Here is a 15,574-nt window from a genome sequence, read left to right on the forward strand (position 1 = left end):
GATTACAGTTACTACACGCTGTTTACTTAGTTGACTAATCAAGCGAGCAATGTGCAACGTCATCGACATTTTGAAATTGATTAAAGATAAGCAAATATTAGTGGAAAACAGATAAGAGAAAAGTATTGACAATTTGTGATAAGACAATAAAATAGGTTTCGGTGTTGACGCATAGCGCTTAAGAAGTTAATGTACGAATGAAGCAGCTGCGTTGCGCGGCATGACGTAGCCAAGCGAGAACAGTAAGTAATTGAGAAGCATACGCAAACAAGCGCCGATGAAGCAAAAGCATTGCCAAAAATTTAAAAACATTTATTGCGAAAATTATAAATAATTGAAGTAATTGGAAAATTCCGAGAAAACCAGCAATATCGTTCATGTCAATTTTAGGTAGTCCAATTTCTGCACGCCAAATAAAAATTGGCGATTTTTGTTTGAAAGCTTTTTAATGTTTCATCTTTTTAATTTTTGGTGTTTTTTTCTCATTTGCCATTCATTTGTTTACAATCGACAGTATTTTTTGGTATTATGCTGTGTACACACTATAGCATTTCGGTAGCGCAACATTTGTACCACTAGTTGGCCGTCTGACTTTTAAAATCCGATATTAAAAACTCTTTTAGAAGAACGCGCTCTTTGCGTTAGATCGTACAAGAATTGCCAATGCTGATAGCAAAGGTTGTGTACTACTATCTTGGCGCGAGCAAAGCGCGCATTATTCGTAATCTCTTAATTGTTTACATTCGTACATACATATATTATATGTATGTACATATGCGCGTGCCAGCTTTGCAAACTTCTGGAATAGTATAGCCTACACTTAAGATCGCTTAGTAAAAGGTCTTTGCGAGTATATAAACGCTTCTACTCATGCATCACTTCTCAATTCAACAGTTGATTTATACCCGACTGCACGCGCATAGAGACGCTCAAGTCGCGTCGCGTTTGAGCATATAATTCATAATTGGAGTATTATAAGTAGCAAGAGTGTAAGTGCGAAGAGATACGAAACTGTTTATGGTAATTAAAATTTAAAAAAAGAAAAAATTGTTTATATTTGCACTGGTGATTTGAAGCCAACAAAACGGGCAGAACTAAGTGCGGTGAAGTAAAGCAACAATTGTAGCAACAAAATTTAATGTTATTGTAAACAGAAATAATTCAAACATTTTTTGAATAACGGCCACATGGTGTGATTAAATATTGTTTTTTTTTGTTCTTAAGAAATTTACAAGAAAGTGTGATTAGTGCTAAAATTTCCCGGTTTTTTCAATAAAATCAAACGCGTATTTTTTAAAAATGGATTTAGAAAATGATTTTTGAATAAACATTTTGTATAAAAAATGAATTTATTAAAAATATGAAATAAAATTTAATAAAATGGACAAACATTTTCCGAAAATTTTAAAATATGAAACAATTATTATTCAAATTTTAAATATTTGAAAAAAAGTGCAAAATTGTTTTTTTTTGTAATTAATGGAATTGAATATTAGTAAAAAAAACACACATTTCCGAAATAATGGCATTGGTTAAAAAATTGGTTCCTAAGTTGAGCTTTTTGTGCCAGAATTTTGTCGGTGTTTTTATTGACCTGTGTCATTTATAATAAATGACAAAATGTTCTGATTGTCCCGAAATTAAAGCACCAATAATATCGAAAAAAAATAAAATAAAAAAATTGAAATAAAAAAAAACAATTAAAGTAAAACAAAATTAAAAAATGTTATTATAAATTACAATAAACTAAAACAAAGTTTAAATAAAATAAAATATTGAATGCAAAAAAAAATAAAAAAATATACAAAATATCATAAAAATTTTATTTAAAAATAAATACACAAAATTTAATTATGTTCAATAAAGCAAAAAAAAAAATAAACAAAATGTATATAAATTAACCAAAATTCAAAAAATAAAACATAATAAGAAATAAAACAACATAAGAAAAAAATCATATCAAATAAAAAATTAAATTAAAGAAAAAAATTGAAATTAAATAAGAAATTAAATAAAAGAAAAGGTAAAAAATAAAATTAATGCAAAATAAAAAATTAAATAACATAAGATTAAATAAAATACAACTTAAATAAAAGCATTAAATTTAAATAAAATTAAAGTAAAAAAATAATAAAAAAAATATGTAAAATATCACAAAAATTTAAATAAAAAAAATTAAATTACGCTAAATACAGCAAAAAAACTAAATAGGGTTAAACTTAATTAAATAAAATTCAATACATTAAAAATAAATCAAATTAAATTTAAATAAATTAAAAAATAAAATTAAACTAAATTCATAAAAAAAATAAAATAATTTAAGATAAAATAAATGTTTAATATATATAAATAATGTAATGAATATAAAATAAAATAAATAAAATAATTAAGTTTAACATTTCATTTAAATAAAATTTTATTAAATTAAAGAACATTAAAAAACAAAAATAAAAAAATTAAAACATATACATATATTAAATATAACAAAAAAACTGAAAAAAATAAAATATTAATTTAAGTTAAGTAAAGTAAAAAAAAAACTAAATCAAATTAAAATTAAATAGAGTTCAATCAATTCAAATAAAATAAAATAAAAAATTAAATAATTACAAAATAAAAATTAGAAAGTAAAATTAAGTAATATATAATTTAAATACAATGAAAAAAATTTAAATGAAATTAGAGTAAAAAAGATACGAATTATAAAAAAATTAATTTTAATACAGCAAAATAAAATTAAGAAAAAATAAAATGAAATTCAAAAAAAAAAAATAATTAAATTAAATTAAATGAAATAAAATAAGATTTCGATAAAAAAAAATTAAGTAAAATAAAATTTAATTAAAAAAAAAATTAAATAAAAATTGAAAAAAAGAACACATGTAAAATAAGAAATTTTTCAATAACAATTCAAATCTTATGATCAGTTAATCAGTTATGAAAAAAGAATGTCAACTTTGCCGACCAGTAGCAAGTTACAAAGCGCTTCAGTCTCCGACAATTCGAACAACTAACGAAATTAAAACTTTCCAATAACACAAAAGTTTTTGTTCTAATAACTTCTCAATAAAAATTTTTGACAATTCAAGCGAAAATAATTCAAATTTTCTTCATTACGGAATCTCGACAGCAGCTGTCAATTTGTGTTGATAAATCTCCGCTGCTATAGCTTTGACTAAAGTGCTTTGAGTAGCAGTACAAAAACAACAACAAATATTTAAGTTTAATAAATACCACAACGAGCACATTTCAACCCACAACATGCCGAATTTCGCGGAGGCATTTGTAAAGTAAAAGTACCGTTACAAAGTCAAAATATGCAATTCAAACTTTTGCCATACGCAACGGCATATCTAGCGGCTGTTGCGGCTAAATTAAAAAGTTAACCAAACAAATCCACTGACAAGATGAGCAAAAGCCGCGCACTTGTTGTGGTTAGTTGCAGTGTGGATTGCGAGCAACCACAGCAAAATAACGGCGGTATTCAACACAAAAAGGAAATGTAGTTTGCAAGAAAAAATTCAAAAGAAACGAAATAAAATAAGCAATAAATAACGCGTGCGACTTTAAGACACTGAATACATACAAATTACTAGGCATATGTATGTTAATCGGTATATATGTATATATAATTTGCATATTTATTACGCACAGCATTAAGTTCTTGCCTTGGTTACGCTCGCAAAACTACACAAACTGCAAATCTTCAAGGCTATGTCACCTCGCCAACTTTAACTAGTAGGCCGGAAAGTGTGCGTTTGGCTTTTTGTGTAAGTTTAATGAAACCATGCAACCAACTTACCAAGCAGCCGCAAGAAGTAAGTTACCGGCGCAACCACAAAACCAGCGCAAACTGAGAATTGCTCAGCAAATTAACTTGCAAATATATTTGTTGTCGAAGCTGGCATTCAAAGCCATATTTTTGTTTTGTTGTATGTTTTTTTTTTTTGTTTTACACTTTTGTCATTTCTGTCTTGTTTTTGTTTTTATAATTGTTGTTGTCTTTTGTATAGCGGTCATTATTTATGCGGTTCGTGCGGAAGTACAATTGTTCAGCTGGCACTATCATTGCATTCTGCATATCTAATGCGCATGCTCAGACACAATAATGCGGCGTGTAATGTGATTCTTAATGCAATGTTCCTTATGAGAGAGATACGGCATTTTTCATTTGCATATAGGAAGAGCTTGGCCCCATCGTTGATGAAAGCGCTAATGCGGTGTAAATATCTAGCCAATTTCAACGCATATTATTAGTCATCATTGCCTTAACTATGCGTTGCAATAATGTTATCAAATATGCAAATTACAGTAGTGAGAACTTAAGCCGTATTAAGGGGGGAGCCTGCTTTAGAAGCTTCAAAAAATTGTTTTTTTTTTTTTTGCTTAAATCTCTTTATAAATAATCTAAGGATATGTCCCCAAAGTTATAGAAACTCGAATATTTTCGAACTTAGAAGAGAAATATTGACCAAGCGTCTAGCAGATATATGAGCGCTTGGGCAGAAAGCGAAAACTTTGGCGCGCGATTTCTCCGTTTTTCATTTTTATGATTTTTCTTAATTGGCGGGCAAGATAGAAAAAAACTAAACGTCGTATGGAATTGGGGCAAAGTTAGTTGTCTTTGCCATTAAATTATCTTCTATTTAAACTAAAAAAAGAAACCAAGAAAAGTCAAGTTTGAACATATTTTTAAAACAACATAAATTAAAATTTTTTTGGTCAAAAACACTTTTTTTCAATTTATAAAAAAAATTGTAAAATTTTACACTTTTTTGTAGAATTTGTTTAGTTAAACTAGAAAATAAATTATTAAAAAATACGAATCTTTTTGAATTTTTTGTTTCCGACATAAATCCTGCATCCTGCCCGCCGTTCGACAAGTCCACATGCGAGATGGATTGAGCAATTGCTTCCCAAAGGCAGAATATCAAAGATTTTGTATCCAAAAAGTTTATGAATGATGTTTAAATATATAACTACACCCTAGACATTTTGCTTTAATCACTTATTCCTTTCCTTCCCATAAAACTCCTCAAACAAATGGAATTTTTTAAGCCTCTAAAGCAGGCTCCCCCCTTAAACTATGGCTGTATTACGATAACAAGAACACCCATACATCTATTTTAGTTGAGTAAACTTTGAATTTATTTTTATACCCTTGCAAAATGTTGCTACAGATTTTAATAGTTTTGTTCATCTAACGGTTGTACGGAACACCTAAAATTAATCGGAATAGATATAGTGGTTTTATGTATTTAAATTCAAGAAAACCTGTTCAAGCCCCTGTAATAGAAATGCCCAGAGAACCCTTTCCTGATTGTATGTAGGATGTCTGTGTGGTACAAATGGGTTGAATCGGGTCAATATTCCTTTGAGCTCCCATATACCTAATATATGGGGTATTCAGATCTGCATTGTTAATTCATATCATTGTATTTCATTTTTTACGTGCATTTTGCTTTTGTAAAATTAAAAAATTACCGTTTTACCGAGTAACGAAGTACCAGACTGGCAAGCATGATAGTTTTTTCGTTACTTGGAAACATCACTCGGCTGTTTGGTTTGCGTTTTGCCTCCAAAGTTATCTTGATTCATTGCGAAAAGTGTTTGACAAATTTTTCAAAAGTAAATATTTAATAAAATTAAATCAGCCGTTTTGGAACAGAATTTGCACCCACTAAATAAATATTTTCAAACCTCGGGGCGACGTAAATGTGACCTACAGGTTCTGGATGACTTTACTCCATATTGGTGATTGTATGTGGGATACTTTATGAAACTCAGGTCACTTACTAAATGACAAGTTAGCAGTATGTGGTATTGGCGAAAATAGATAAGATTGGGTTCATACTTAATATACAACTTTGCCAGCACCTGAAGGAATATCCCAGTTTTTAATGTTTCCAAGCAGAAAGAATATAAAATGAGCGGTTACACCCAAATCTAGCCCTTTTTACTTGTGTTTGCCTTTGAGAAGAAAATATAAATAAGTAAACGTGGCCTACATACAGGCATATTCTATCGATGTATCGCACCTAAATCACTCTATTTAGAAATTTAATAAAATCGAAGGCATATCTTTCTTTATATTTCAATAATTTAGATATGCAAAAATATCTTCCAAGATGAGTTTATCAAAATTAAAATTATTTTCAAAACTTTAACCGTTTCAGTGCTGTGGCAACTCGTCTGGGTAAGTTTTAACCTAAAACTTAAAACTCGCGATACTCGGAAAAACAACTTTGTTTGAAGTGGTCGCCATGAAATCTCACGTTCTTATCACACCATTTTTTTCGAATTTGCCAAGAATGTTCTAAACACCTCGCTTTCTTTTATAATTCGAAAATGTTAAAAAACCTATTACTAAAAATTTCATCTATTCTAAAAATTTTAACTTTTTATGCCTCGAACATGGTATATTAAAATCTCCCAGAGCCTATAAAATATGTACTAGGGTGGCTGAAATAAATAAAATAGAAAAAGAGCTAAAATGAAAAATAGTTTCTTAGACACCTCTATGACAGTCTCTCCAAGTATGAACTCTTAATTGTAACGAGAAGTTTATTCGCCTCACAGTTTTATATGTATTTATACCCTGAAGAGGGTATATTAAGTTTTTCACGAAGTTTGTAACATCCAGAAGGAAGCGTCGGAAACCCTATAAAGTGTATATATAAATGATCAGTATGTTGAGCTGAGTCGATTTAGCCATGTCTGTCTGTCATCTGTCCGTTTGTCCGTCCGTCTAGCTCCTCAGTTTTTAAGATATCGTTTTGAAATTTTGTAAACGTCATTTTCTCTTCAAGAAGCTGCTCATTTGTCGGAACGGCCGATATCGGACCACTATAACATATAGCTGTCATACAAACTGAACGATCGGAATCAAATGCTTGTATGGAAAACTTTCACATTTGACAAGATATATTCACGAAATTTGGTATATATTATTTTCTAAGGCAACAATGTAATCTGCGAAGAAATTGATCAGATCGGTTGACTATAGCATATAGCTGCCATACAAACTGAACGATCGGAATCAAGTGCTTGTAGGGAAAACTTTCGCATTTGACGAAATTTCTCCACGAAATTTGACATGGATTACTGCTTAAGGTAATAACATAATCTCCGAAAAAATAGTTCAAATCGGATTACTATAGCATGTAGCTTACATATAAACTGAACACATAGTTACTAAAAGAAATGCACCTGTGAAGTGTATGTTAGCTTCGGTGCAACCGAAGTTAACGTTTTTTCTTGGTTTTCGATACAGTTAAGCGTTTACGAGATATTCGTCGCCTAACAGCAATGTCTATAAAAGGAAAAAAATAAAATTAAACTAAATAAAGAGAGTTTTTGAGGAGCCGATGATTCTCATTTTCTTAATATGTACAAATAATAATTTAAATAAAATGTTTTATAAAATTAAACCAACAGGAAATGCTGAAACCGAAAGAGTTTTGGGATTAGGTATTGAAGCAACTAAACATAAATTTCAAATTCTTATGAAAAATGCAGATACATATATCCAGAATAAAATTAAAACGTTAGCAACAGTTAAATAAAAATTTTACAAATTACTTTGAGGTTTCAAGTGAAGAGGAATAATGCCTACAAGAATATTTGCTCTTCGTTTAACACATTTCTTTTATTTTTTCCAAATTTTCAAATTTAAGCTATACAAATTTCTTGGCTGTATGAATGAATTTATCGGGCAAACCTTCTTCAAAGTACTTTTTTTTCACTCTATAAATAATAAACCACATTTAAGAATCTTCACAGCACAGTATATGATTGACGACTTAATTTGAGAAAATTCTTTAGAATTTTATGAGTAGCAACGTATTCATATATAGTAAGGGCTTTCTAATGGAGTTTTTTTTAACTTGAACAATAATTACAATAACTAAAGTTTTTATTATTTTCTAATAAAAATGTATATTTTGAACAAAAATTTCAGTTTATATTATTTTAATATAAATATTATATTACATTCTTCTAACATAACTAAACTATATACCAAACAAATATATTTTTGTGCTACATGGCGTATAAGTAATGTTCAAATAAACAGTGTATATGCTAAACTAAAAAGTTTTCAACCATCGTGCGCCCTTACTACCCGCAAATACCGCCATTAAAGCAAAATGAAATAGTATGCACATTCAGTAGGGACTTTTATCAACATATTTTTATATTTTTTATGCCAGCAGAAATTTATTAATATTTATTTGTTTTGTTCGTTGCAATCTAATAATTTTATCTCATCAAATTTCCTTACAGTGGCAGCTGAAAACTAAAATAAAAACAAATATAAATAAAACTTTTTGTACTTGCACACCTGCGCGCGCGGTCACTTCCGTCTTGCGACAAACACGCCTTTGAAATACACAGATAAATTGCATAAACATATACACACACACACAGTGATGACCTGGTTTAGTGGCGTAACTGCGTCGTATGACAGCAACTTCCGGTGTAAACGGATGTTACACGGCTATTTGTTTTTGGCATGTGCTTTACTGCTGATTGCGGTGCCGGTGCCGGTGAATGCACGTCCCAAGGAGACGACAGGCGATGTTATCATACCTCTGGACGACGCTGGGCTGGCGTTGAGCGAGGAATATGGCGATGTGGATAATATTGAGGTGGGTGGCTACTAAAGCTGATGTGTGTTTGTGCTGTGCTGCATATCTAAATATATACTGTATATATTATAAGTACATAGGCGTCGTAAACGACATAAATCAGCGTAATTTTATTTAAATCGACTTTTTTTGTTTCTACCTGCAGTTCCACCATGCCAAAATGGTCGATGGCGTGCTGCAGGAAGATCACCCGGTTATAATGTATAAAGAGGATTTCGTGAGCGAAGATTTTGGTAAATTATGCTCACTTATTATTACACATATGTATAAAAAATAATATTTTCCCAACCAAACAGTGCCGAAAAAGAATAACACACATCGCTTGCGTAAGCACAAAGATCCGGCGCATCGACGCCGTCGCATCAACGATCAATCCAACACTGAGCAGTATCATCCATTGCAACCGGAGAAAATCTATTTCGATATATTATCCTCAGCACCGATTGTTACTTCCGATGAGTCAAAGTCTGCCAATTCGAAGGCACATGTAGAGGTCATTTCTCTGGCCGATGCTGATGCCAAGCTGGTGGATGGCGAAGAGGAAGCGAAGCGCCTGCTCAATAAACGCCCCAAAAAATTCCAGCATCATCGCCAACGTCGCGATACAGACAGAATTTGGCACCGTGAACATCTAGTGCAGAAACGTCATCAAAATCCGTATTATCGCTTCAAAGGTGCAAATTCGATCAGTTCATACCCTGTAGTACCCAACTACTACTTACCGAGCTATGAGCCGGTGAAGCGTTATCAAAAGTAACTATATCTGAATTTATTGAAAAAAAATTCTGATAATTATGTTTTTTAATTTTTGTGTTTTGCGCAGACAACCTGTTGCCGGCGACTTCTATAACGGCCCTGTTAGCACGTTGCCTAAAATTACGGTTAATACTCGTTTTGGCGGCGAAGACAACACGGATCGCGTGATTTGGCGCGACTATACGCCAACCAGAAATCGTAAGTACTAAATGCCACACACAATTACAACAACATTGTAATGACTGCTATTAAAATATTTGTAGCCAATAAACGCTTGAATATCACTGTGGGCACACCCAGGCCACTGTTTTCACGTCGCACGGAATCACCCCTTTCAGCTGTACGTAAGTATCCAATTAAAGAAATCGAAACTTTTGCTTACATTAATCATTTCCGTTTCCGTACATTGAAAAATATGTAGCCCCAAGAGACGAGACAGGAGCAGCAAGTAATTCAGGGCCTGTTCGTAGTCCCGTCGTAACGGAAGCGCCCATCTTTCAACTGCCCGCAGCCCCGTCCACACGCCCGCCTCGCCCGCCACCGCCGACACCGTCAACAGCATCCCCCTCCACCGCCTGCGTGTGGGCCATAGCCAGCTGTTGCGCGCCCAACGACTCCGAAGTGCGGTACGGCTGCTTCCAGCGCTATGGTTGTAATTTAGTCTTTTGGAATTTGAATCCCTGTGCGGACAATATACGCGACAATGTCATCGACTATCTGAGCAAACAGTTCGATTAGAGCGCAGCATGTCGCATGTAATGCAGTTACTAGTATTTAAAATTGTCACAAAGCATTTATTAACCATAGCTTAGTTTGTAAGTTTAAGTTATTGTATGCCGTTTTTCTTTTGTTTTTATTTTTTAATATACCGTTTTTAATGATGCTGTATTTTTTATAAAAAAAAGGATTTAATTTAAAATTGCTAACGATTTTATGCCTTAATTTAAGCAACTATACTTACAGAGTTTGTGTAATTGCTTGTTTGTACTCTGTTAAACTAAGAAGCATTAAACTTAAAGAAATAAAAAATACATTTTTATGTGTGAGTGCCTCAAGGAAAACTGAGAAATTTGAAAAATGGTAATTTGCACATTTAACAGGAGAACCAAGTAAAGGTACTTTTTTCAATAGCCTTTTTTGGATGTCATCTATCCATGAGTCAAGACTAAGAAACCTCGAAACGGATCGTCCTTTATTAAAAAAAAATATATAAAAAAAATTAAAAAAAATAAAAATAAATAAATTAATTAAAAAAATACCTTTTCAAAATGGTGAGAAATGAAAAAAATAAAAATAAGAAATTTTCAACACGTCTATCCTCTTCTTCCCGAGCTCGGATCGCCTGTTTCATTTTTGTTATTTTAGCTTTCGTTTTCAATGGGTGCCACCATACATTTTTTTTTCAAAAATTACCTACCTTTGTCAATATAAGGCGCGAATGCTTTCAATTTTTAATTCCAATGCGGGTTGTATGTAAAAGTTTAAGCTGAAGAACCTTTGGCCAACTAAGAGGTCGCTCACAAACCAAAAACATCTATTCTTGCCTTAGAGCTCTAACTTTAAATAACTGAAGTCGCATGACATTTCATCCAATTGTTCTCAAGTTATTGTTATCAAAGTGATGATACCTCTGCTGTTTCTATTTACAAAAGAAAAAGTGAACTTCTTGTTTTGCTAAAGAATTCTTTCCTGATATAGAAAACAAAATTGATGCAAAGCCAGGACTCGATAGGTGTTACAAATCTACAAATTTACCTTAATATATTCAAAATAATATACATATAATCGCGCATGCGGTGTCTACGCCAGTAAAGAAGAAGAAGTAATAATAATCGGACTACTAAAAGTGAGGCAATGCATGCAAGAAGGTTCCAAGAGGCAGTAAAGCCGGAAATTATTCGTGAAATTACGTTCGGGTAGTAGTTATTTCCCAGATTTGAACTCTAGGGAGTATTACTTTTTTCCCAGACTCAAAACATTTTGCTCAAAAGGTTTATTTGATTTAAATGAAAAGCTGAAGATGGTAAGAACGTCTTTTTTTAACGACATCGAAATATTGAATAGCGCATAGTCGAGGACAGTACTATAGAAGGGAAATTACATCGTAGAATAAAGCATTCTTTATTATTACATCAAAAATAAATCAAAAATAATAATTACATCCCAGTGTTAATCGACGAATAACATTTAAAGATCTTACTGGCATTGTTGAAATATAGGAAGGGTTAGTGGAAACCATTGAAAGATCATTTGCCGCAAGGAAAGTGAAAACCTGATTGGTTCCAAAATCACTAAATTTGTTCGAAAAACGTTACGTTTGCTAAAGAATGCTTTCTGATAAGTGAATATGTGCTTATGACCTGGAAACAGACGATCAATCAGACGAATAGCGTGACAAAGGTGAGCTGAAGTCGAAAAAACTACGACAAAGCAGGTTAAAACTCAAGGTTATGTTGTCACTTTTCCTCGAATACCGAGGAGTGCTGCACTCCGAGATTCTTCCGACCGGCCAAACTGCCAACAAGAAATACTATTTGAGTGTTATGTGTCGTTTTTGTGAAGCTATTCTTGGAAATAGGCTGAAATTATGGATCGACATCTCTTTGTCTTTACACCCCGATAATGCACCATCGCATACTACAAAGACTCTTCGTGAGTTGTTCGACAAATTTTCAACCAATATCGTGCTGAAACCAGCGTATTCGCCTGACTCCGTATGATTTCTGGCTATTCAACAAACCCAAACGACCGCTCCCGGAAAACCGATTTGAGTCAATTGAAAACATTAAACGTGAATCGCTACGCGCATTGAAGACTATTTCAGAAATTGACTTTAACAACTGTTTCGTGGATTCGAAAGAAACTTTGGCACTAATGAATTACTGCCAAAGGGGATTACTTGACTACATTACATGACTACATAGATTTTGAAGAATATATTAAGAATTTTAATATTATGAACAAAGTCTTACTATTCTCCCTATCCCTTCCACAAGTAAATAAATTATCATTTTTTGTCCCATGCTTATGTACGCGTAAAGTTAGCTCATCTGGATCGATAAAATATATATTTCAGTACAATTTGGATATTATATTTTGCTTGATAGTTTATGATACTACATGCGATCAGTAGATTATATAAATATTGTTTAAAATAATAGTTTTGTCGTTCTCTGATCTTTGTTGTTATTGTAGCGGAAAAGGCATTACGGAATAGAAAAATGTTCACAGAATCCTCAACTTCTTCGTGCCTAATAGGTGATTGATTTATTTGTGATTATCTCATAATGCACAGCAAGGTATGTTTGCATTCAAAAAACTCTTTATTATACAATATATACATACTGTCTTCACAATTATGAACACGCTATAAGTATACAAACATGTATATATTCATATATGAATACGTTTTGATAATTATGGAATAGCGATTACTCGAAACGCGCATTGGATAACAAAATTATTATCGGTCAAACTTGAAATACACCGCTTTCCTGCAATACAGCTAAGCCCTTCCACGCATTTATACACACATACTAAATTGCAATGAGCTTATCGCTTGTCCATATTAAACTGCTTTTAACCAGCTCTTAATGCTGGTTTGGGGGCAGTTTATGCAACCGCGAATCGTTGCACCACCCATTCATTACGCTTGGGGCTCAGCACACTCATTAGTTTGGTGTTAGGCTGGCCTAGGCGCGTGTAGCTCAGACGGTGCCAATTAAGCGTTGGTCGCGCTGTGTTGTTGTTGTAACAAATACCTGAGCGGATTTCTGGCTTAGCGTAACGCTCGAGGGTAGTTTGTAAATTAATTGTTAGTGGTTTTGTGGCTTTAAATTGTACCATTTTTGTGAATATATACATTTTTCCTACTAAGTTTGTAAGAATTGTGAATCGCTGTCGCCGAATTGGTTCAATCTCAGTTCATCGGTCAAATTTTAGATACTTTAGTCTAGTATTCAATTTCCACTGTTTGAGAGAGAGTACAATAGACAAGTTGCACAGCTTTTCATAGATCCTTTACTTGTTTGTATACATATGTATATAAAAGAGGCTTTTAAGGGTCTTAAACTGCTCAAATTGCTTACTGGGTATATAACTATCAACGCGACGAATATTTATAACAAAGGAATAGCTAATATAGCAGTGAAATATTTTATTTTACTATATTTTAGCATTTACTTAGAAATTTGTCTAAATTTCAGTAGAATCGAGACCACAGATTCATTGCAAGTTTATAAAATAGAAAAATATATATTTCCAATTAAGCTAATCTAAACATAATTACATTAATCCAAGGTTTTGATTACATAAATTATTTAATTAACACTCAGCACCCTCTAAGCTTTCATATCGTTTTTATGTACAATATTTTTTACATTTTTTTTTTTAATTTCCTTACTGCACATCTCTAGAGCAGCATTGCTTTTCCTCATTTTTTGACTCATCACTTAGGTGATGCATTCAACTATTTGTAAACGCTTATGATAAGCAACTGGTCTAAATATATTTTATTGAGTAATGTGACACATATTTTTCCCATGCGTGAGTCATTACAAAACTTTATGTCCGAATCTTGGGCGCATTTCTTGACATAACTAGGAAGCAGATGTACTCGTACTAGTTGTTGCTGTGTGATAAAAATGTATGCAAATTACTTTATTTGTTTCTGTGTTTGCTTAATTTGTAATTATTTATCGCCTCATGTAACTGTAGCTATGAATACGTCATTTCATTTTTTGCATGAGAGCTATATTTCACAGTTTAAGTGATGTTGTAAAGCTGGGTGTGAAAAAAGTCGAACTCGGAAATATACATACACACAGATAACGAAATACAGATATTTAGGATTAAGGAATAATTTTTATTTATATACAAACCACTAAAGGGTGGAAAATGAGGTTTACTTATCAACCAATTGTATGTGATCGGAACGGTTTTTCGCTTACTCATCGACATTTTAATAGGGTCATGAGAATTTACAAAAGAATATTAATATAGAAGCCACAAACGTGGAACTTCAATTTTAACTATTTTAACTTATTTTACGTTTAGATTTTTACTGTTGGTTCAAATAGCGCTGCATTTCATTTGATAAAATAATAGTCTGTACGACCATAACATCGATTATCTTTAAAGGAACTTAACTAAACACTTCAAGGATTGAAGCCTAATTTTCTAAGCGGATCGTCCTCCAGGACCCATTGTACTAAATTTAAAAAGGTTTTACTACTCTCATATTATAAAAAAGGTGGTATGTATAATTCATCATTTCTTCTCTTCAGTCTCTTTATGGAGATCTCTGAATCTCCATCAAGTGGTGAATGCGTAGATCACTCCAATGAGGATTTTTTGATCCAAAATCAATTGTTGTTTCGGAAACTATTTGTGTTGCACGTAACTGATATTACAAGATCGTGATCTATCGTTAGATAGCATAGATAAGGAACAGAATACATTCAATATTGCATGAACATTTGATTGTATAAAAATTGCTCCTTGTTCGGATCCCACACACTTTGATAATAGCTCAAAAAAATGTTCGTGCCGTTTGGTCGACAGGAATGGTAAGAAATCACTATAGCGTTACTTCGAAGCACGTCTACAAAAATCGTGAATTTGCTCTTATAAGCTCTCCACATCGAGCGAAACAACTAGCCCTGACTTGACACCGAATAACTCTTTGTTATTCACTTATGAAAAAAAGAGGTCAACGGTCTTCTTCGTCTTCGCTTTTTTTTTGTTTTTGGTCAATATAAATATAAATAAATCAGTAAGCTATTCCCTATATAATTACCTATCATTGTTAAATAAAATTGAGTTAACAAAGTGAGATACTTTAAAAAAAAATCTCAACGATTTTTCCAGTCTTGGAAACAATTTTCAAAAGCACTTTTTGTGATAGCGATATGATCCTTCAGTGATCCTTGTTTAATCGCTTCGATCGACTAAAAACGAGTTTCTCGGAACGGCAATTTCAGTTTGGGAAACAAGAAAAAATTACACTGAGCGAAATCTGGTGAATACGGTGGTTGATTGATGGAATTCATTGCGTTTTTAGCTTTAATTTCCGTCACAATTGTGGTTCGATGAGATGGGGCGTTATCCATAAATAGTTCTTCCACAATTCCGGCCGTTTTCGGTGAATGTTCTGATGCAAGCACCTCTAT

General features: G+C 32.4%; 2 protein-coding genes across 2 annotated transcripts in view; one reads left to right on the forward strand and one right to left on the reverse strand.

Moving 5' to 3' along the window:
* Positions 1 to 15,574, reverse strand: part of LOC120782648 — a 76,593-nt gene that overhangs the window by 59,009 nt on the left and 2,010 nt on the right. The gene's annotated exons all lie outside the window — the stretch shown is intronic.
* LOC120782647 lies at positions 900 to 10,417 on the forward strand. The gene is made up of 7 exons (XM_040115019.1): positions 900 to 989; positions 8,284 to 8,648; positions 8,794 to 8,881; positions 8,945 to 9,401; positions 9,472 to 9,602; positions 9,668 to 9,748; positions 9,826 to 10,417. The coding sequence occupies exons 2-7, from the start codon at positions 8,430 to 8,432 to the stop codon at positions 10,140 to 10,142; spliced, it is 1,293 nt and encodes a 430-aa protein (XP_039970953.1). The 5' UTR covers positions 900 to 989; positions 8,284 to 8,429; the 3' UTR covers positions 10,143 to 10,417.

Source organism: Bactrocera tryoni, chromosome 1 (assembly GCF_016617805.1).
Source record: "Bactrocera tryoni isolate S06 chromosome 1, CSIRO_BtryS06_freeze2, whole genome shotgun sequence".
In the NCBI taxonomy this organism is placed as follows: domain Eukaryota; kingdom Metazoa; phylum Arthropoda; class Insecta; order Diptera; family Tephritidae; genus Bactrocera; species Bactrocera tryoni.

Coding starts and splice junctions, on each gene's coding strand:
- LOC120782647 (XM_040115019.1), top strand. CDS start 8,430: ATGACCTGGTTTAGTGGCGTAACTGCGTCGTATGACAGCAACTTCCGG. Junction 8,649..8,793: donor GCGATGTGGATAATATTGAG/GTGGGTGGCTAC, acceptor TTCTACCTGCAG/TTCCACCATGCCAAAATGGT. Junction 9,402..9,471: donor CCGGTGAAGCGTTATCAAAA/GTAACTATATCT, acceptor TGTTTTGCGCAG/ACAACCTGTTGCCGGCGACT.